At 44.4% G+C, this 23,137-nt stretch overlaps 1 protein-coding gene across 1 annotated transcript in view; it reads left to right on the forward strand.

Moving 5' to 3' along the window:
* LOC306917519 (histone deacetylase 4-like) overlaps positions 1-23,137 on the forward strand; it is a gene marked incomplete at its 5' end in the record, with an annotated part of 81,704 nt that overhangs the window by 28,983 nt on the left and 29,584 nt on the right. Inside the window, 5 exons of the mRNA XM_079495794.1 lie at positions 49-167; positions 12,917-13,045; positions 14,156-14,265; positions 17,372-17,506; positions 18,486-18,666. Coding sequence (XP_079351920.1) covers positions 49-167; positions 12,917-13,045; positions 14,156-14,265; positions 17,372-17,506; positions 18,486-18,666 — 674 coding nt within the window. The remainder of the gene's footprint in view (positions 1-48; positions 168-12,916; positions 13,046-14,155; positions 14,266-17,371; positions 17,507-18,485; positions 18,667-23,137) is intronic.

Raw genomic sequence — 23,137 nt, forward strand, 5'->3', positions numbered from 1 at the left:
GTGTGTGTGTGTGTGTGTGTGTGCGTGTGTGTGTGTGTGTCTGTCTAGGAAAACCCAGCACAGCTCGCTGGACCAGAGCTCTCCTCCGCAGACGGGACTGTCCGCCTATAACCATCCTGTGTTGGGCGTGTACAACCCTCGCGATGACTTCCCTCTGCGCAAGACTGGTACGTACCGTACAAACGCGCACGCACACACACGCACACACACGCACGCACACACGCACGCATGCACGCACGCACGCACGCACGCACGCACGCACGCACGCACGCACGCCCTAAAACGTCGGGTCAGGTCAGGCTTGGGCAGAATTTGAGAACTCTTATCACAGAGTAAAGGTCTCCACACACAGCGCCAATTCGGATTTTTAAGCATCGTTTCTCCATCGGTTTTCCGAAAAACGCGGCCGGTGTGCAACCACCTTAAAGAAGAAGGCTTTCTTACCTTTCTTTGTAGTTGTTACGTCCCCACCAAAGAGGTCCAGGTGTTATTTTGTGCAAAAGCTCCTTATTGGCTATTTCCCCTACCATAAGCCCTCAATGAATTGCATTGAATTGAATGGGGCTATGGGGTGTTGTGCTAATTCGCTTATTTCCATCACTCAAAATTATTATTTTTTTGTATATATCCTCTCTTCATAATGTAAATAATATCCCAAGCGGCACACTTTACTACTTATTTCGATGGAAATAAGCGAATGTCCTCGCACGCACGCACGCACGCACGCACGCACGCTCTCACACGGCACGCACACATGCACACACACACACTCCTTGACACGTACAATACACAAACACAGGTGCACACACATGCACTTTCACCATTTTGCTCCACGCCCATACACACTGAGCATGCAGCAGCTCTGGCCAGTGGCAGAGGAGGGCTGGCGCACGTTTGGGGTAATTTAGCCATGGACCTCATCCGCTGTGCTCTGCTAGCTCGTGTTTTGTCACGCACGCGCAGTCACGCACGCAGCAGCACAGTTCACCACTGTGCCGTCCGACAGCCTCTTATGTGCGGACTCACGTTTGGCGTAATTTAGATAGCATCAGAGCGTCCATGCCATTAATCACTCCTAAATTAGCCTGTCAGGGATTTCCCAGCATCCCCCATATGAGAGCGTTGGTGGAGAACTCTGTACAGTATATATGCGTAGGCGGTTCAAGAGTTCAGCCGAGAGCACTGCAGCCCAAAAAGCACACGGTAAATTAAAAAAAAAAAAAAACAGTTCTGGTTGAAAACGGCGAATTAACCCATTTAGGCCTGACCTCAAAATTAAAAAAAAAAATTCTAAATCCTCCAGTTTTCTGAAATAAATATTTTCACGATTTTTCAAAAATAGCAGACCTACAAGCTCGTAGCGCGCCACTCGGTGGCGCACTATGAGCTTGTAGATCTGCTATTTTTCAATAACACCAAAAGGGGTTCCCGCCCAAAATGTGTTAAAAACATGGCAGGCTTGTAAGCAACGCAGCTGCAGCTAATACAATTAATAATGGGTGTGTGTTACATGTAGGTGTGTCCAGAGACGTGCGTGTTCCACTGGGCAGGCAGTAGTCAAGAGCAGTGGTTCCCAAACCTTTTCATGTCAAGGACCCCCAAATTGACACTAATTAGCAGACCCCCATTTTAAAATAATATGCCAGGGATCCCCACAAGAGAAGATCTTTACATTCTAGCAGTGATTCTCAACCAGTTTAATTTCAAGGACCCCCAGTTTGATATGCATTAGGCTACAGACCCCATTTAATGGTATTTCTATATCTGAGGCCCCTAATTGTCTCCACCAGGCCATCGGCATGGGGAGAGAGTATGTTATGCACTCTGTGTGTGTGTGTGTGTGTGTGTGTGTGTGTGTGTGTGTGTGTGTGTGTGTGTGTGTGTGTGTGTGTGTGTGTGTGTGTGTGTGTGTGTGTGTGTGTGTGTGTGTGTGTGTGTGTGTCCGTCCGCCCGTTAGTGTACAGCTAATCTCCGGCACCGTTGGTTCCATTTGTACACTCTCTGAGTTACAGACCCATAAGGGTCCGTTTGGTTCCTAATTATCATTTAGCTGGGGGATCCCCTGGAACTCTCTGAGGGACCCCTAGGGGTCCCCGGACCCCACTTTTGGAACCACTGGTCAAGAGTATAGGCAAATCCGTGCAGGGCCGCCCTGGGCGCAATCATAGCTACCGTGTCACATTAAGCGCAGCTCGATGCTCCAGCATTGATTGCCTATACAGCTGGCCTGCACAGGGATTCTTCTATTGTCAATGCACTATGACACATTCTAAATCCCTCGTTAATTTGATTACCAGTAGCTGCAGCTGTGTTGCTTACATCACGGTGTAGGTCAGTGTTAACCCATTTTGGGGCGGGAACCCCTTTTGGTGTTAGCATTATGTTATGCTTTAGCTATTGAAAAATAGCAGATCTACAAGCTCGTAGCGCGCCACCGAGTGGCGCGCTACGAGCTTGTAGGTCTGCTATTTTTTTGAAAAAATCGTGAAAATGTGACGCAAATCATATGTTTTTTCTGAAAACTGTCATGATTTAGAAGACATTTGTAGAATCTGGAATCAGGGCGAAATGGGTTAACCCATTTTGGGCGGGAACCCCTTTTGGTGTTAGCATTATGTTATGCTTTAGCTATTGAAAAATAGCAGATCTACAAGCTCATAGCGCGCCACCGAGTGGCGCGCTACGAGCTTGTAGGTCTGCTATTTTTGAAAAATCGAAGAACGACTGACAGAAACATAGCTTTTTCAGAAAACTGTCGGGATGTAGAAGACATTTTTAGAATCTTGATCTCAGGTCAAAATGGGTTAAATCCAAAGCTACGAGCTTGTAGGTCTGCTATTTTTTTTTAAATCGTGAAAATGTGACGCAAATCATACGTTTTTCTGAAAACTGTCATGATTTAGAAGACATTTGTAGAATCTGGAATCAGGTGGAAATGGGTTAACCCAATCTGGGCGGGAACCCCTTTTGGTGTTAGCATTATGTTATGCTTTAGCTATTGAAAAATAGCAGATCTACAAGCTCATAGCGCGCCACCGAGTGGCGCGCTACGAGCTTGTAGGTCTGCTATTTTTTGAAAAATCGTGAAAATGTGACGCAAATCATACGTTTTTTCTGAAAACTGTCATGATTTAGAAGACATTTGTAGAATCTGGAAGCAGGTGGAAATGGGTTAAGCAGCATGCCTTGTTTAGTTTTCTTTAACCTGACCTGTAAAAGCAAACTACAAAAGAAGCCTATAGGCTTTCACGCCCCTTTAGCACAAAGAGTGTACAAAGGTGTGTACAATGTTTGAAGTTCTACTATAATACGGAAAAGTCCTTCTGCACACCTACAAAGGACAGGTGCGTCGGATAACAGGAACTGATAGGTAGAAAAAAGAGAATCCCGCACACTGTCTTCACTTAGGTTGGTTTTTATTGCAACGTTTCGGTCGTCAGATGACGACCGAAAACTTCGAAAAGTACAAAAGCCTGACGATGCACTGTGTGTGCGTGTGTTTGTGTGTGTGTGTGTGCGTATGCGACCGTGTTCGTGCCCACAGTGTATATGGGACGGGTGTGCTCTCTGGTTGTTTTGCGTGTGTGGTGTCTGCTGTGTGTGTGTGTGTGAGTGTGTGTGTGTGCGTGTGGTGGTGGTGTAGCTGCAAACCAGCGGTCGCCTTACAGTGTAATTATTCACTTAGCGGGGTGGTAGGCCGGCGGGTGCGGGCCGCGCTCTGCTCCTGTTGATTCTGGGCCCGGCAGGCCGCGGGACACTGCAGCACACACACCACAGTTGACTCTGGCCCACACCACCACATTCCACCCCCAGGAGGAGGAGAGGGAGGGTGGGGGGGCACGGCGAAAGACAGAAGGAAGGAGAATCAAAAAAGCAGTGGTGGAAAAAGTACTAAGATGTTTTAGCTAAAGGGATTGTGTTTTTGTAATTTTTCTTAATTTTTTTAAGTAGATTTTCTGTGGTCTGGGGTTTTCTGGCTCAAACAAGTGCTCCGATTTTCCTGCTGACTGTGATGTCACAGCCTGAAAAGTCCATATATGACAATGGGATTTGCCAGCAGATGTCACTGTTTTCACTGTTTTGCCTGTTTTCATTGCCGCTCAAAAGGCTTCACAGACACAGAAAGAAATCCCAGACCACAGCAAATCCACTGAATGTTCAAAGTTCAGGTTTTTGGGGTGTCATAAAACCTAAAAGAAAAACGAAAAATAAAAATAAATGACAATTAATGTCATGAAACCTTTAAGTAATAGTATCAACACAGCGATGTGGCACTCATTGAAGGAGTACATTTTGAATGCGTACATTCAAAATGTTTACTCGCGTAAAAGTGCAAAAGCAACATGTACTTAAAGTACCAAAAGTAAAATGTACGCACTATACAGTGCCATGCCATCACCTACAATGAACATGAAACCTTGGCAGACGGTTACAGATCATTGTTTGGACTGACACGTGATGATGAGGATGATGAAGACACCCACAGAGACTGTCTTCCATCAAGAATATAAAGATCATTCTGATGTCATTCAACTTTGGAACTGTTGAACAGTTCCAAAGATACCATGTCTTTGTCAACAGGACAATCTAGTGTCTGACAGCTTGTGATGTTGATACGCTGGAGGACCTTGGAAATGCTGAGTCCGGCAAGCAAAAAAGCCTGGTCACAAAGAACACTGACCCATTTCCTATCAAATGAGCTGGAGAAGAAAGTGCTCAAGTGCTCTTAAGAACGGAATAGTTTACTGCCATTTCAAACACGGTTGCAAGGAAGTTTGCGTAAACATAGTATAGTGGGACGTCATTGGGCAAACATAATTCAGTAGACCCCTCCCTGCCTCCTCATTCAAACATAATTCAGTAGACCCCTCCCTGCCTCCTCATTCAAAACACCTTCACTATCTTCTTCTGTCTATAAATGCACCATGTCTCTGTCTGTGTGTACGGCTGTAATGCACATAACTCAAGAACCGTTCGCCTCACCGACTTCAAATTCGGAACACACGAATGGAGTCCAGTGCCCGACTTCAAATTCGATCCGATGTCGAGTTGGTCGAACCCACGGTTGTCCAGAACCGCCACAAAAAGCCTCTGCCAGGGCTCTGGACAGGGCCCCTGCCCAGGCTCCTGGCTCCATATATGGAGCTGGCCTTTTCTGACATCACAGCACTCCATATTTGGGCATGCCTGACAAAGAACTCCATATATAGGAATAAAGAGACACAGAGAGACAGATACAGAAATTTCCATATAATTTATGGAAATTGGGCAGAATATGGTCATAAAAGGGACACAGACAGATGGGTGGGACGGGTACTCTGACACGGGTATTGCATAGCCGGGTGGGGCATGCGAATCTCCAACTTCCATCGTTACTGACTCGGTGCTCTACAGCCGGGCACCGGCCTAGTTATTGAATGAAGCAATAAAACAGGCTTTACACAAATCAGCCGAACAAAGAAACCTGTATTTGTGGGGAAACTGGCGGGAGTGAGTCGAGACTCGAAAGTGCATAACGTTCGAGAAGCCAATTCAGACCGTGAAAAATTTGAAAAATATATCTTTTAAAAATAAATGGTGTATCGGTTAGAAGGCTAAGCGTTGTGTGTTGCTCTGCTGAGAGGAGCTGTGCCACCCTGATATTTGCCCACACAGCACTGACGTGCTTTGCGGGGTTTACTTATGGTAATGCCAGCTGCCAGGGAGGTTTGAGGCTTCTTTATAACACTGGCTGGCCATAAAGTGGAGGACTGGCACCCGGCGCTGCCCGGCAACGGTCACAGCGACCAACAGCGCTCCTTTGTGTATGGATTTCTCTCTCTCTCTCTCTCTCTCTCTCTCTCTCTCTCTCTCTCTGTATCTCTCTCTCCCTGTTTCTCTCTTTCGGTGTCTCTCTATCTCTCTGCTTGGCATTGCTCCCATCCTTATGTATGCGATCGCAGGGTCATTCCAAGGCCACCCATGCCACCCAAGGGACACGCATGTGCGCGGGAACATACGTGTTGTTCCACAGCTCGCATTGTTGCCCAGCCTGCCATGACCCTTCGATACGGGGTTATACAAGGGACGAGGAGCATCATGCTACGTCGGCTCCCTCTCAGCGTGTGAGCGACGCCGGGCAGACCAGAACTCTCCCACCCTCCCTCTCCAGGCGAGCGAGAGGGTGGGAGAATAGTTCTGTGAACCCTGACCTTCAAAGTGAGAACAACTATGTCTGTGGTCATTAGCGGAGAGGAGTGTTTAGCTCGTCTAACTAGGCCATGTCTCAATTCACACCAATACAAAATAATATACCACACTTGTGTCAAAAGGAGAGTACAGAGTGCTTTATTTAAAACTGAAGCAATAGAATAAAATCGGAGCACAGAATAATGAACAAAAAATGTGATACCGTGGTATTAAAATATAATAACAGTAAGCAGGAACTGGGGATGGCAATGAAGGACCGGGAAGTCTGGCGTAATATTGTGAAATCCACGATCTCGACCGCGGTCGAAAAATGATGATGAAGATTAAAATATGAACCATTTCAAGCCCTATATACTTTGTTGTATGCCGAATAGCGGAATGCGACGCACTGTGAGCTTGTGGTCATTAACCCAATCCAATAATTAGGCGCAAACGGCTTGGGGGAGGAGCGGGGCAATGATTGACAGGAAAGGGGGAATTACTTACATCTACTGGCTAAAAGAAGGCGTTTTTTCCATGCCTTCTGGAGCAGCTATAAACACAGACAGAGAAACACCTGGCATGGAATACCGGAGTGGGGTTTTCCTGTTAAAACCTTTAAATACACTTTTGAAGGACTTTTTTTTTTAAATATATTTTATGAATGAATATTTAGAAATTGGTCTGTATTTGTCACAAAACACAAGCAATCTTTAACATAACCAGAGACACATGCAGAAGATAAAGAGCTATTAAAATGGAAAGCAACTAAGGGACAACTATGTCCAGTACATCTATCAACCATTTGGTGGGTATAATATCAACATGGCACCAGAGGTTGCCTTAAAAGATTGGGGGTTTCATGAGGTAAACCCTGTGTAATATTGTTTTGCCCATGTAGCTAGTGGTCAGCAATCTCTTTTTTTACTTAGCCCACCTGATGCATTCGCTCATTACTGGATGGAACTCGACAAGCAGCTCCGTCAGACCCCTAAAGTTACTTGTTTGGTTCATGTTGGCTGAAATTATGGAAAGATTAGCGACTAACCCCCAGGCGCTGTTGCTATTGTCGCCATAGATTCTCGTTCTATTTCGTTTGGAATACTCGGCCGTTTCGGGTCCCCCAAACATAGCTAGCGACCGTGCGCTAAGGCTAATGTGTTGAATGTCTATTTAAGAGTCTTTAGAAGCATTAATATTAAACGCGCGCTAACCGGGATTTACTATTGAGCCGCTAAACATAGTCGCTTTGTTCAATCCGATGGATCTGAGCTGTAAATCAGAGATAAAGGGCTATAAAGACCAGCATCCCCAGCATTGTGTGAGCACCGCCATCTTGAAACAGGCAAAACACATCGACCGGGAGCCCTGCTATACGGCAAATATGATCGAGGCGAGTATTCATTAATGGAAAGCTCAATAACTCGTTAAACACGTTCCTGGCCATGGGGGATTTCATGAAATACATGTTAATTATGTCTGTGGCTGGCAATGGCATTGTTCCTTCTCAATCGTGTTTTGCAGCTCGAGCCAACTATCCATGTTGGCACAGTGTACAATTGACTCCAGTTTGGGGTTACATTAATTCAATTAATCAGATAATTAATTTAGATGAGCCAACATTTAAATATATGGTTGATGTCCTGTTTACTCCACATGACAGAAAGTTTCATACACGCACCAACAAAACAACAGTTTTATCAGAATATAATCGGATACTCCTGAATAAATTGTATTAAATATGGGCAAAGATGAGTCCAGAATGAAAACACATCACAAGTTGGATCTTGCCGTAGTGCCGTTCCAACAAGCTACAGAAATTGTTATAGGCTTTGAGTCAATAGAGAAAATTGAGTTTTAAATTTGACAGAAAATGTGTGTTTTAAATATGACAACTTTTCACGGTCTATTGGGCTGCTTTCTGGGATGTTTAAATGGCTGCTGGTGGGAACAGTTCTGCACTCCTCTCCGGGGCCCAATTACACACGTTTGCGGACACACATCTGGTGGGTTCTGGGCATCGGTCGTGGGACCCTTTGAGTGTGAAACATGCCTTCGAAAATTTGGAGGAAGTGTTTTCATAAAAATGCAAGAGCATCCCATCTGGGCAGCGCATGGGGAAAAGTCCCCACCCACCACGGTAGAGAGTAGACTGGGGCTTGGTTCCTTGTGCCCCTCTCAAAGCTAAGGTCCATCCAGAAAAGAAAAGCAGAAAATACAGAAAGTTGGAGTTAAAAGTTTAAAAGTTAAAGTCCTACTACTGCGTTTGTCACATACATTGCTCTATGCGAAATGTGTTCTCCCTATTTGACCCATCTCTTGAAACGATGATCCTCAGCCGTGCCGCACTCGGGAATCATTTATAGTTGATCTATTTCTAACCCCTTCAATCCAACCCTTGATGCTGAGTGCAGAGCAGGGAGGCATTTTTACCGTTTTTGGTATGACCTCGCCGGGGATTGAACCCGACGACCTTAATGACGATGATAACGCTTTTCCAAGTGCTCAAATCGCGTTACAATGGTTCATTCATTCATACATTGGGAGGTGAAGCGGCGAACAGTCGACTTCAGCGTCCTCACTTCCCACATTCACACACCGATGGTGGCAAGCTATAGCACCGCCCGACTAATGGGAGGCAATGGGTTCAGTGTCTTGCCCTGAACATGTAGACATTGTAGACAGGAGGAGCCGGGATTCGAACCGCCAACCCAGGGATCATTGGACGACCTGCTCTGCATCCTGAGCCACAGCCGCCCACAGAGAAACACACGACCACTGAGCTGTAGTTGTATGTGTTAAAGGGGAATTTCTCCATAAACCTTTTTTTACAAAAGTAAGTTGATAATTATGTATATTGACCAAAAATAATATTTAAATATATATAGGGGAGCTGGGGCTGGAGCTGGGGCTGCTGCTGGAGGGGTCTAACGTCAGCTCACGTAGACCAGGAAGAGTGCAGTGTCAACAATGCATGGAGTGTTGCTGTCACATCATCTAGAACAGATGTGAACAAAAAACAATTGTGCGATTGAATAGGAGTTCTAGCGTTAGACCCCTCCAGCTGCAGCTTCAGCTCCAGCTTCAGCAGCCCCTATATCTTTATTTTTTTTTAAATCTTTTTTTTTGGTCAATATACATAATTATCAACTTACTTTTGTTTAGGGAGAAATTCCCCTTTAAAGCCAAAGCCATTTTGCTGATGCTTTTATCTGCGACAGGGGATCCTTTCATATTGTTTCTCTGTTCGTATCCTGGTCGTATCCTGTCATTTAGTAAATGGGCTATAATTAATCACCATTCAATTCGTGCATTTCATTTTACCCTTGGTTATGCAATTTAAAAAAACTACTGTATATCAAAGACTAGAGTGAAGGGAAAAAAAGAGAGAGAAGTCTGGTTATTTTAGTTCCCTCCTTTTGTTCTCATGTGAAAGGCTGAAGCATCACTCCCAATTATTATTAGTAAAAAAAGAACACACGAGGGCTTGGTTGACGGGACGGGGGGCCCTGTTGATGGCCCTGTTTGGTAAAGTAAACAGAGCATTAGCCATCGGGATGGCACAGGGGTAAAGTCCCTGCCCACTGGGGAGACTGGACTTTGATTCCGGGCACTCCTATCATATGTTCTGGTTCACAGATAGGACGCAGGCGGGGGGAGAGAGAGGGGGATCTCTGTAGCTGCAATAGCGCCACCTACAGGTTGGTTCTGAATCTGCAGGGAGCAGAACTGGGAGCGATGGTCTGTTCCTCCGCTTGTGTTAGAGTCAGACCCTCCTGGTGAAACTCCTCACTGTCGGGGGAAAAGAAGCGACAGCCGACTTCACGTGTTTAACGTCTACACCAGTGTTTTTCAACCTTTTTCATGTCAAGGCCCATTTTTATTGGGCATTTGAGCCACGGACCACCATTTGATGACATTTAGCCTCCAGACCCAAAACTTAGAATATATTTTCTTATCGTTGATCAATATAACAATTCTTCTACACTCTCGACGTCTTGTAAATTAAGTAATGCAGGGGTTTAACAATAGTGTAACTCTTGAGAGTGTAAAATGAAATTAATGTTACACTCTCAAAAGATCTATAAGGGTCAATTTGGTTACCAACTCTAGCTGGGGACCACCTGGAACCCCCTCAAGGACTGGTTGAAAACCACTGGTCTACACCCTCCCCATGAACGGAAGGAGTTCACTCTTGACAAGGATTACACAAACATGGGGGAAATTGGCATGGGGACTAAATTGTGCAGAAAAGGAAAACAAACAAATAAAGACATTTTTTAAAAAGAACCGCAAGGCGTGCCACCCACCACCTCTTTGGTGGCACTCAGGGACACCGCTATATGGGTCAAACAAATGTATTGTAGCGAGTTGCAAGATATCGACAATCCAGAGCAGATGCACATGTACGCTGTCACGATAGAGGCTCACTCTCTTGGGTGTGTGGGGATGACGATTCATCATGTGCGCATCAATTCCAACGTCCTAGTGCTGGTGTGGTAAACAGGTTATAATTAATAATTGCCATTGGATTTGTGTTTGGCTTTGTTTAGTGGGTTATGCAATATTAAAACATATCAAAGAGTGAGAAAACAAAACGGGGGTGTTGTTTTGCTCCAGTCCAGCGCTTTTGTTCTCCCGTCAATAGCCGAAATATCACTTCGTAATTAGTAACAAGTAACACACAAGGGCCTCCTAATCGGTTAACGGGAGGGGCGCGGAGGACCCCTGATTAACCCGGCAGAGTACACAGCGATAGCCTCCATGGCATGAGCCAACGTGACATGGCATTCCTTCCATCCTGCCTCTCTTCACAGCTCTGCGAGCACACAGACACACAAGAGACATCAGGGACACAGATATGACACAGAAATTGGAGCTAATTTCTCTGTTTTTGTTGAGGGGGTGGTGGGGGGGGGGGAGGGGGGGGGGCTCTGATTGGACGGCCGCCTGTCCTGAGAGCAACTGAACAGCAGGGTTCAGTCTGGGACTAATTGACAAAGTTTTTATTCCAAAGTTAACTCCCGTCCGGGGATGGGAAAAATATCAACAAACGACATGCTTGAAATGAAACTAATTGGGTTGCACTTTACAGAAGAACACCTAAAGTTGGGTCAAACGAGTTATTTTCTTTAGTCTTGTGTGGGCATATTTCATACAAATGGAATGTCGGTGAGCTTCCCCGTGAAACATACAGTACAATAGAGAGTATGCGCATGCTTAAAGTGAATGGCACATCGAGTGGCAAATCGAGTGGCAAAGCAACAGGCAAAGTGAGTTTAACATCGTTTAATGTTGTTTAATGCAATCAGATAGGACTTTTCTGTGTGGATGTATGGGCTGTCAAGGCCAGAAAGTCGTTTTTTGCCACTCAGTAGGCGTTCCTGCATAACTTCCTGGTTTGATGATGATGTCACGCGCATACCCTCTATAGATCCAGGCTATACAAGCGTCACCTATAGGCAGATGGCCTGTGACTAAAGCCCATTGTTTTAGAAGGCCGTCACTGTCACACGGTTAAGAACCACACTGTCTGCTGCCTAGGCAACGCAGTTAGTCTTCCCTGGGAATAACGGAATCTCATTGCGAACGCAGTGAGCACTAACTATGAGACCTAGCAGAACGTCTGTCTGTCTGTGTGTGTGTGTGTGTGTGTGTGTGTGTGTGTGTGTGTGTGTGTGTGTGTGTGTGTCTGTCTGTGTGTCACGCTGTAACACCACCCGCCTGCCACCAGAGGGTGCAGCTGTAACACACAAAAAAAACACTTAAAAAATAAAATAATTAACAAAAAAGAGAACTTAAAAAAAAACCTTTAAAAAGTACGTAATTTATTCTAATTGTTGTTATTGCAATTTACGAGCTGCGTTCGCTTCCCGCGTTCGCGCGTCTTACTTGTTGGTAATATCATTTCATGAAGCCTTCATACACAACTCTGATTTTTGTGTTCAGGAACTCAATGAAACTAGAAAAGCAATTTCAACTCTGCATTATATACAAAATATGAACCCTAGCATCCCGACTCATTCGGCGAAAAACGACTGAAAATGAGCGGAAACGGGAGAGGTGCAATTGTCAGGTGAAACCTGACATATAACAGCTCATGAAATATAAGCGACCTAGTCATCAATGTGAGTCTGACCCCATGCCGCCTAAGCCAATGGGAGTCTGACCCCATACTCTGAAACGCCGCCTAAGCCAATTGGCCATATTCAGCAGCCATCTTGCCAGCAAGGTGATAACTAGGTGCTACTTCCCATAGACAGCCCATTCATCCAAACAGAAAAGTTCTCTCTAATTATATTAAACAACGTCAAAATCACCAACATTGCAGCTGTAGGGAAAGCTTGAAGTATCCTCTTTCAATCTGTAAAGTTTTTGTTTAATAAAAATCCACTGTAGACATGTTATGAGCTAAATTCCTTGCAGATGATTATTTTCTAAGTATCAGATTATGGAAGTGCTCGTTATCAGTAAAGCAACCTCCTGCTGCCTGCTGCACTATGTGCACATTCAAAACGGCTGGTACGCAGGACTGTTGAGTGATATTCAACGAGTGCTTCCAAACTCCAACACTTAGAAAAAAATCACATGCAATGAATTGCATGTGATCCCCCTTGGCACTGCTGTACAGAGCCAAGGGGGGGGGTCTCTTTTCCACAAGAAAAGTTACTGCCCAGTCTGCCCAGTCAAACGATCAATCAACCAATCGAGTGTGTCTCTCTTTTTTTGTTTTTTTGCGGTGGTTCAGCGTCCGAGCCCAACCTGAAGCTGCGCTCCCGCTTGAAGCAGAAGGTCAGCGAGAGGAGGAGCAGCCCCCTGCTGCGGCGGCGGGACAGTCCCATCACCACCGCCAAGAAGCGCTCGCTAGACATGGCAGGTATGCCCCCCACACACACACACACGCACGCACGCACACACGCACACGATGTTCATTGAGCACAATGATAGCACAAAAGTCACAATTTAATTGCGACCGAAGGTTGCAGTTAACTATGGAATCGTGCATTTCCCGTCAGTGTGTGCGTTGGTTGGTCGGTTGGTCGGGGTGAGAGAGCACGTGACATCATGTGGCATCAGGGATGGAGCACGTGACATCATCAGGGATGGATCACGTGACATCATCAGGGATGGATCACATGACATCATCAGGGATGGAGCACGTGACATCATCAGGGATGGAGCATGTGACATCACGTGACATCAGGGATGGAGCACGTGACTTCATCAGGGATGGAGCATGTGACATCACGTGACATCAGGGATGGAGCACGTGACATCATCAGGGATGGAGCACGTGACATCATCAGGGATGGAGCACGTGACATCATCAGGGATGGAGCACATGACATCACGTGACATCATCAGGGATGGAGCACCTGACCTCAAACCTCAAACCCTTAGATCTCCATATATGGAGCTGACCTGTGCGCCTCCCATAAGGATCCACTCATTGTTGTTTCTTTGCTGCTTGTTTTCTCCGAAAAAGTGTTGTTTTAGTCCAAACCACCCGACGTTCAGATGTAAATAGTGATTTCTGATCGCATCGCGCCAGCCATATTACTACTTGTGGTGAAACCTAAGACATGTCGGCTGCTGCTCGAAAAAACGTTTCGCTCCTCCTATTGTTGTATTGGGCTGTGTGGGCGGAAATGCTTGGCGCCAATATACACATTATGCCCTGGCTGCCTGCAGTAATTTCAAATGAACACCAGGGAGCGCTGAAAGTGTTAATTTTGCATTGATTCATTATATTAATATTTACATAAAATACACGCATCTCAATTTTAAAATTAATCCAAAAAGTTGCAATACATAGAATAATCGCTACGAAGATAATTAAATGTATGTTGCAGCCCTAAGTTGTGTGTGTGTGTGTGTGTGTGTGTGTGTGTGTGTGTGTGTGTGTGTGTGTGTGTGTGTGTGTGTGTGTGTGTGTGTGTGTGTGTGTGTGTGTGTGTGTGTGTGTGTGTGTGTGTGTGTGTGACAGATTCTGCGTGTAACAGTGCCCCCGGCTCAGGCCCCAGTTCCCCCAACAACAGCTCTAACAACATCCCCAATGAGAACGGAATCACAGTGGCGGTCTCCAACTGCACAGAGGTAACACACACACACACACACACACACACTAGTGTTGATTTTGACAGCAAATTTGGATTTTAGTTTTAGTCATAGTCTCTTGAATAGTTTTAATTAACTTTAATTTTAGTTTTAGTCACCTGGAATGTTTTAGTGTCAGTCTAGTTTTAGTCAACTAAATATCATAAGATTTTAGTCAACTAAATCTACAGTTGATTTAGTCCACTAAAATGTATTTTGGCGGGCCTTGATGCCGTCGTAATGACTGAATTTACACTATTTTCAGCATGCAACCAAGTGTAAAATGACTTATACTGGATCTCTTGTCCACTAGTCCCTTCCTAACATTTTAATCTAGTTTTTATTTTTGGACGAAATTGTCAATATATTTAGTCATAGTTTTAGTCATCATAGCTTAGTTTTAATAGTAGTCGACGAACATTTTTTGTCATAATTTTAGTTGACAAAATCAACAATGACACACACACACACACACACACACACACACACACACACACACACACACACACACACACACACACACTAACACGCACACACACACACACATACACACACACACTAACTCACACACACTAACTCACACACACACACACACACACACACACACACACACACACACACACACACACACACACACACACACACACACACACACACACACACACACAGAGCATGGGTTGCTGTCAGAGGACCTGTACTGATGTGTGTGGGTGCATGGCTGCGGGTCGTAGCTTAGCTTCTAGTTTCTTTATTTAGCATCCTGTGCCATCGTGTCCACAGGCTGCCGAGGTCTTCACATGTTGGCAAAGGATGCTGGGTGATATGGGAAAATAACCCATTTTGGGCGGGAACCCCTTTTGGTGTTAGCATTATGTTATGCTTTAGCTATTGAAAAAGAGCAGATCTACAAGCTCATAGCGCGCCACCCAGTGGCGCGCTACGAGCTTGTAGGTCTGCTATTTTTGAAAAATCGAAGAACGACAATACATAAACATAGCTTTTTCAGAAAACTGTCAGGATGTAGAAGACATTTTTAGAATCTGATCTCAGGTCAAAATGGGATAAAGGGACCCAGAAGGGACATTCTAAATGATTCAAGATTTCTTACGAATTGCAGCTCTACGAGATCTGTGAGCTTGTAAATCTGCTATTCTTGAAAAGCTAATGTATAAAATATGGAAATAGTGGTTAAAATTATTGTGATGCTGCTATATTTACAAATGTTGCTCGTCACCCCCTTTCTTCTTAAATAGTTTTTTAGCAGGGTTGGGAACATAGACATATATACATAGACGCCCCTTCCGGCTCTGAGGCGTGTGTCAAAATTGAAGGCACAATTTTCCCGACATTCCTTGCGAAGAACAGCGGAAGCAAAGCGGAAGCTTGTCAAGCTTCCGCGTGCGTAACATAAGTCCCGGAAAAGACGCGCTGTGATTGGCCAGTAGTCACTTGAGTGACAGCGAGAGACGAGTCACATGAGTGACGTCACTTGGGTAGCGACGGTCGCCTTCAGCAAATGCCTTCAGCAATTCTAAATAAGAAAGATGCGGAGAACTGTTGCTTTGTGTTCACTCTTTAATGTTTTCTGTTAGTAATCTAATCCCCCCTGGCTCTGATGTTGTATTGTTAATAACTTTGTTGTTTGTGTTTGTTTGTTTGTCTTGTTTTGTATTGTAATGTATATTGTCATGACTGTTATAAAGATTTGTTAAAAAAAAAAAAAAAAGCCTTCAGCACTGCACTTCCGCCTTCATTGGGATACACGTCGCTCCAATGAACTGCAGCGGCAAATGAGGCGTCTATGTATATATGTCTATGGTTGGGAAGGTTACTTTAAAAGAATAATCCCCTACAGCAGTGGTATTCAACTGGCGGATTTGGCCCGCGGAGCGCCCCTTGTGGCCCTTGGAAGAGTTTTCCAAAAAAAAAAAAGTTTATTTTTATTTTTATTCTGGGAATAATAAGAGGGCTAATGAAAGTTACAGGTATGGTGTGTGCGATATATGAAGTGTGAGATTACCATTATGACTGTAATACTTAATCATATTCAAGGGCTTTTGGTGAGAAATGAGACTGTCAGTTTAGGTTTAAGCATACCCATTATTGACCCATTATTTCTGCATTGTCACTGCTGTCACCACCCGATCGCTACCGTTTTAATTTCTACTTTCATCATGCATCATTCTTGTAATGATTCCCAAAGATTATGAATATAATTTTTACATGAATAGAGAGTATGCGCATGCTTAAAGTGAATGGCACATCGAGTGGCAAATCAACAGGCAAAGTGAGTTTAACATCGTTTAATGTTGTTTAATGCAATCAGATAAGACTTTTCTGTGTGGATGTATGGGCTGTCAAGGCCAGAAAGTAGTTTTTTGCCACTCAGTAGGTGTTCCTGCATAACTTCCTGGTTTGATGATGATGTCACACGCATACCCTCTATTCTGTGTTTATTTTATTGGAATTAAACTCTTTCACATTGATCACATTATTGTTTGTTAAGTTTTCCCCCTGAGACACGGACTATGATAACATCACCATATCCTTATGGTTGCATATTATTATAGTCAGTGTCTCAGATTCTAAAAATGTCTGTTTGAAAATGACAGTTTTCTGAAAAAGCTATGTATGTCAGTCGCTCTTCGATTTTTCAAAAATAGAGGGTATGCGCGTGACATCATCATCAAACCAGGAAGTTATGCAGGAACGCCTACTGAGTGGCAAAAAACTACTTTCTGGCCTCGACAGCCCATACATCCACACAGAAAAGTCATATCTGATTGCATTAAACAACATTAAACAATGTTAAACTCACTTTGCCTGTTGCTTTGCCACTCGATTTGCCACTCGATGTGCCATTCACTTTAAGCATGCGCATACCCTCTATAGCAGACCTACAAGCTCGTAGCGCGCCACTCGGTGGCGCGCTATGAGCTTGTAGATCTGCTATTTTTCAATAGCAGATTCAGGGGGGAAAAACAATCCCCAACCGTAGCAGGGACATGTCTCATGGACATCTGCCTCTGTGTTGTTTATCTCTCTCTGCTGGATGTTTTTGATTGAACGGATGTCAATAAATCATTCATGTGCTTCTGCCGTGCAGGCGTCGTTGGCCCAGCGGCTGTGCAGCGGTGCCGAGCGGGGCTCCATCAACCAGCTGTCCCTCTACACCTCGCCATCGCTCCCCAATATCACCCTGGGGCTGCCTGCCACCGCCACTTCCACTGCTGCCTCCAATGTAAGGACTGGCTGGCTGGCTGGCTGGCTGGCTGGCTGGCTGGCTGGCTGACTGGCTGGCTGACTGACTGACTGACTGACTGACTGACTGACTGACTGACTGGCTGGCTGGCTGGCTGACTGGCTGGCTGGCTGACTGACTGGCTGGCTGGCTGGCTGACTGACTGGCTGACTGACTGACTGACTGACTGACTGACTGACTGACTGGCTCTTTGTCTGTTTTAAGTCTTTAAATCTATCATAAACGATGTTTGTTTTCAGTTACCTTGGTAACTGCCATGGCACTGCCAAACAGTCATAGAATCCAGATTCTGGAGACCTTGAGACATGCACTCGAATCTGTACTTACTATGCTCTTGTTTTATTTAATTTTATTTATTGTACAGCACCTAGCTCTTATCATCTTACAACATCGAGGAGCCAATAAGAGACCACTATTTTTACCCTGACATACATACCCATTTGGGATTTTCTCTATCACTAAATACGGGTGAATTTTACCCGAACACCTGCCTGTAGAAAAAACCAGGGATGTGATCAGGAAAACAAGCCTACCTTCTATGATGTCACTGAGCACCAGGAAGTATACTGAAAGACCCACCAACCTCAGACATCAGCAACATTAGGAAAATGACAAAAATATAATTGTCCGGTTATAAATCACCCGGGTTTAGTGTTCTAGGGTTAAGGATATGCATTGATAAGCTTTGAGCTTCAGCCTATGCCTTTTCAATCGACCAAATAAGAAATGTTGGATGTAATGTCAAATGTAATGATTTGTCATACTTTTGATGATGATCGAAATAAACGAAACTAAACGGTAAATGTAAGTCACAAAGATCTGGACTTGAGACTTGGACTTTGACTTGAACTGTATCTTGTGTGTATCCTGTATTTTCTTTTCTGCAAACTGCTAATAAAGTATTCAATCAATGAATCAATCAAAACTGCTCCTCGACCCTCTCGCCCCCTCCCCCCAGGTGACGTCGGCCCAAGCGGAGAGTGGGATGCAGCCGGCTCTGTCCCTGAGCCCCCCGTTCCTGTCGGGAGCCCACCTCACCCCGTACCTGTCGGAGGCTGGGGGCAACGGGGCCCACAGTCCCCTGCTGCAACACATGGTGCTGATGGAGCAGAGTCCTGCACAGAGCCCCCTAGTGACAGGTTAGAGCACTGTGTTTCCCAAGTGGGTCGCGACTTCTGTAACTACTGTTACAAATACATGTATACACACACACACACACACACACACACACACCTATCTATACATTGTTCACATAACACACGAATAGATTGAACAAATATTTATTATAGAATGAGAATACAAGTGTGCATATGATATTTTGCTTGGCGTTCGGCTCTGCTACATTTTTCTCCCTGCTCGGCACAATTATACAACCATCATTAACTATTAACACAATCACCGCAGAAATAAATCCTTCTTTCAAAATAGCCAAACTATTAACTTGCTTATTTTTTTATTTTTTTTAACCCATTTTGGGGCGGGAACCCCTTTTGGTGTTAGCATTATGTTATGCTTTAGCTATTGAAAAATAGCAGATCTACAAGCTCATAGCTTGCCACCGAGTGGCGCGCTATGAGCTTGTAGGTCTGCTATTTTTGAAAAATCGAAGAACGACTGACACAGAAACATAGCTTTTTCAGAAAACTGTCATTTTCAAACAGACATTTTTAGAATCTGATCTCAGGTCAAAATGGGTTAATTGGAGTGCCACGTATTTTTCTTTTTTCTAAATGTTTTATCCCACAATTTTGTAACCCATTTTTTCACCCAGTGTCAATTATCTAATGTAATCCTGGGCGCTACACTTCCTCTGCCAAACTGGGGGGGCAGCGGACTGACCTCATGCTTCCTTCTATGCATGAGGAGTCCAAGCTGCTTCTTTTCACCTGACAGGGGAGAGTTTCCCCGGCTGGAGCGCGTGAAAGGAACACGTTATTCCGACCAGTTCCTTTCCCCTCCATCAGGCGCCCCGGCTGGCCAGGGGGAGGTAGTTTAGAGACCAGGATTACGGCATGTTTTTGTGAGGGTATCTACCCTAGGGGACACGGGGAGACATGCAAACTCCGGAGTGCCACGTATTTTACGCTATGCAGGAAACGGCCGAAGGGTTTTCAGCTCGAGAACAAAAGGCCTATACTGTTACTTTTACTATACTGTTACTGTTGTATAACTAGTACTATTACTACTAATACGGTAATACTACTGCTACTATTTGTAGGGCCCACTGCCCCCGCTCTCCCCTGGTGGTACAGCACATGGATCATGGATGTGTGGATCCAGACACCCTCCAGTGGAGGGTGTATGAGAGCACCTCAGGCCCAGAGAGAGGGCTCTTCATGCTGAGGCTGTACGTGGCCTCGGCTGCCCGCAGGCACTTTATCCCATACAGGCCTGACCTCAAAATTAAAAAAAAATCTTCTAAATCCTCCAGTTTTCTGAAATAAATATTTTCACGATTTTTCAAAAAATAGCAGACCTACAAGCTCGTAGAGCGCCACTCGGTGGCGCGCTATGAGCTTGTAGGTCTGCTATTTTTCAATAGCTAAATTATAACATAATGTTTAAAACACCAAAAGGGGTTCCCGCCCAAAATGGGTTATAGCATTTTAGTTTAATAGTGCATAATAGTGTATGCAGAGCAACGAGGAGATTTTCATGTTTGCATTCATTTTGACTCCTGAAATGAAGTGCAAACACTGTGCTCGTCCAACCGGATCTCACACCAAGATTCGCAGATGATTTTTTTTTTCCACTTTTTTCATGAACAAATACCACACACGCAAACGTGCGGATGTGTTCACGTCACAGCAGCGTGTGCAGGCCTTACCGTGCACAGACGTCCATTCATTTGGTGGCGCTAATGAGGCTCTTTGGTTTGTCATCGTCAGTGGTGTAACTGAGTAGCCTACATTTTCTTAAGTACTGTACTTAAGTACAATTTTGAGGTATTTGTACTTTACTTGAGTATTTCCAATTTCCAATACTTTTACTTCTACTACATCTCAGGGGCAAATGTTGTACTTTTACTCCACTACACATTTATTTGAAAACTTTAGTTACTTTGTAGATTCTGATTATTATTACAAAACATACAGTAACCACTTCAGCCCTATATACATTTCGGCCATTTGAAAATAAATAACCGATCTACAAGCTCACAATGCGTTGCGGGTGTGACGCATTGTGAGCTTGTAGATCTGCTATTTTCAAAAGATTGTTATACATTTGAAAACGTGAAATGAGACATTGTTCACAATGAGTACTTTTACTTTTGGTACTTTAAGTGCATTCTTATGCCAATGCTTTTGTACTTTTACTCAAGTGCATGTTGAATTCCGTAACTCCGAATACTTGTGACGGAGTATGTCTAAATTGCAGTATTGATGTACTTTTACTTAAAGGACCACTTCACCACTTTTCAACATCTCTTCATATAATTGGTCCTCACTAATGTTCATGATAAAACACCACCATTTTTTCCTACTCAGTCTGTGTCTCATAGGAGAGCTTTGGGCAGTTCGGACACCCGTCCACCAGTGACATCATCATTAGGCAGATTTTTTTTTAAACAAGATTTGTTTTAAAATATATTTAGATTTGTATTATCGTGAGAACGATGGCTTCAACTTTTGCATTGCAACTTTTCAGGAAAAGAAAGCCTGCCGTTTCTATTAGCTTGGATTCACCATCGATGATGTCACTGGTGGACGGGTTTCTGAACTGCCCACAGCCTTCCTATGAGACACAGACTGAGTAGGAAAAAATGGTGGTATTTTAACATGAACATTAGTTAGGACCAATTATAGGAAGAGAAGTTGAAAAGTGGTGAAGTGGTCCTTTAAGTGAAACATTTGAGTACTTTTTCCACCACTGGCCATCCTCGTACAGAGGAGCATGTGAGCAGAAGGCCGTTCCCATTAGCTCGCTGACAGACCAGTATGCTATTTTGAGCTGGCACCGGTCTGAATGGGCCGCTGACGCACACGCAGGTGCAGCGCAGGCGGACACACCATCGTGCACTGATGGTTTCATCCAAATTCTCAGATAAAAAATAACGGGAAATAAAAGAAAAAAGGTAAACGCTTAAATCTCTCTATCTCTAGAAAGATTAGAACACTGGGTCGGGACCCTTTTGTGGGTCGCGGACACATTTTATGGGTCCCTTTATTTTTTGTTTCCTACATTTTGTTTTTATTATTATTTAAAAACGTAAAAAAAAAACGTTCCCCAAAAAAAGCTAAAATGTTCATGAGCTAAAAACAATTACCGTAATTTCCGGACTATAAGCCGCACCTGAATATAAGCCGCACCAGCTACATTTAGGGGAAAAAACAGATGTGTACATACATATACAAGCCGCACTGCACTATAAGCCGCATAGAGGCCATAACCGGCCATAGAGATAGATTTAGAAGGTCCCCTAGTGGCCGTTAGCTGTACAAATCCATAGATTAGCCGCACCGTTGTATAGGCCGCAGGGTTCAAAGCATGGGGAAAAAGTAGCGGCTTATAGTCCGGAAATTACGGTAGATGATTGCTTAGATTCTTTAGGCGATGCAAGCTACCACAGCACACGCAGGGACACAACAGATACAGTACAAGGAGTTGCGAGGTATACATACACGCAACACATACCAGAACACAGAACACCACACATACACACAGGCAAAGAATATGGGTAGCAACCATGGGCATAAAAAAGAATCCACTGTAATAGCATGAGTGTGTAGAGTCCCTATTCCAGGCATGTCATAATGTGGTGAAAATATCCAATACATTTTTCAGTAGTGTGGCTATTTCTGGTGAAGATTTGCTAGATGAAAATAGGAGGGGGCCTGGGCCATGGCTCAGTGGTCCAGGCACCTTGACTGGCAATCCAGTCTGGCAGTGTGCCGCGGGTTTGACTCCCGATCCCGACGGCCCTTACTGCATGTCTTCCCCCCATCTCTCTCCCCATTTCCTGTCAGCCTACTGTCTGTCCCTCCATAAAATATACAAAATAAAGGTGAAAGCCAAAAAAAAAACATAAGAAAAAAAGAAAATAGGAGGGGACCAAGTACAGAGATCTGGTGGACCCCCGGTCCACCAGACTAAGATAGTGATGTAAGGGCTACTAAGCCAAAAAGTAAAATATATATAAGGACACTCTGAAGGATAGAAGACTACCATTTTATTCTTATCCTCGTCAAACTGCAGAAGTTTGTGCATGAAGAAGTGTAGGCGCTCGCTGCGAGTTGTTCTCTGCTGTTGACATGGCAGGGCAGGTTTACTGTCAACGACTCTTCTTGGATATTTATAGTTTGCATCGGTTCTCACTGTCATTGGTGTATGGCCATACGCGCCCAACACGCTATATTGTTTTCTTAGCACCGCTCTGCAAATTGCTGCTGTACTGAACACGCATACTGTATAGTGTGTACGATACATGCAAGTAACCTAGAGTACATATAGGCCCTCATTTATCAAGGCGGTGTACACCCAAATATGGGTGTACACCCAAATATGGGTGTACACTGGGTGTACACCGGGTGTACACCGGGTGTACACCGGCTGTACACCTGGTGTACACCAGGTGTACACCCAAATCCGCGTTGATAAATGAGGGCCATA

The sequence above is a fragment of the Electrona antarctica genome, assembly GCF_951216825.1.
Source record: "Electrona antarctica genome assembly, chromosome: 24".
In the NCBI taxonomy this organism is placed as follows: domain Eukaryota; kingdom Metazoa; phylum Chordata; class Actinopteri; order Myctophiformes; family Myctophidae; genus Electrona; species Electrona antarctica.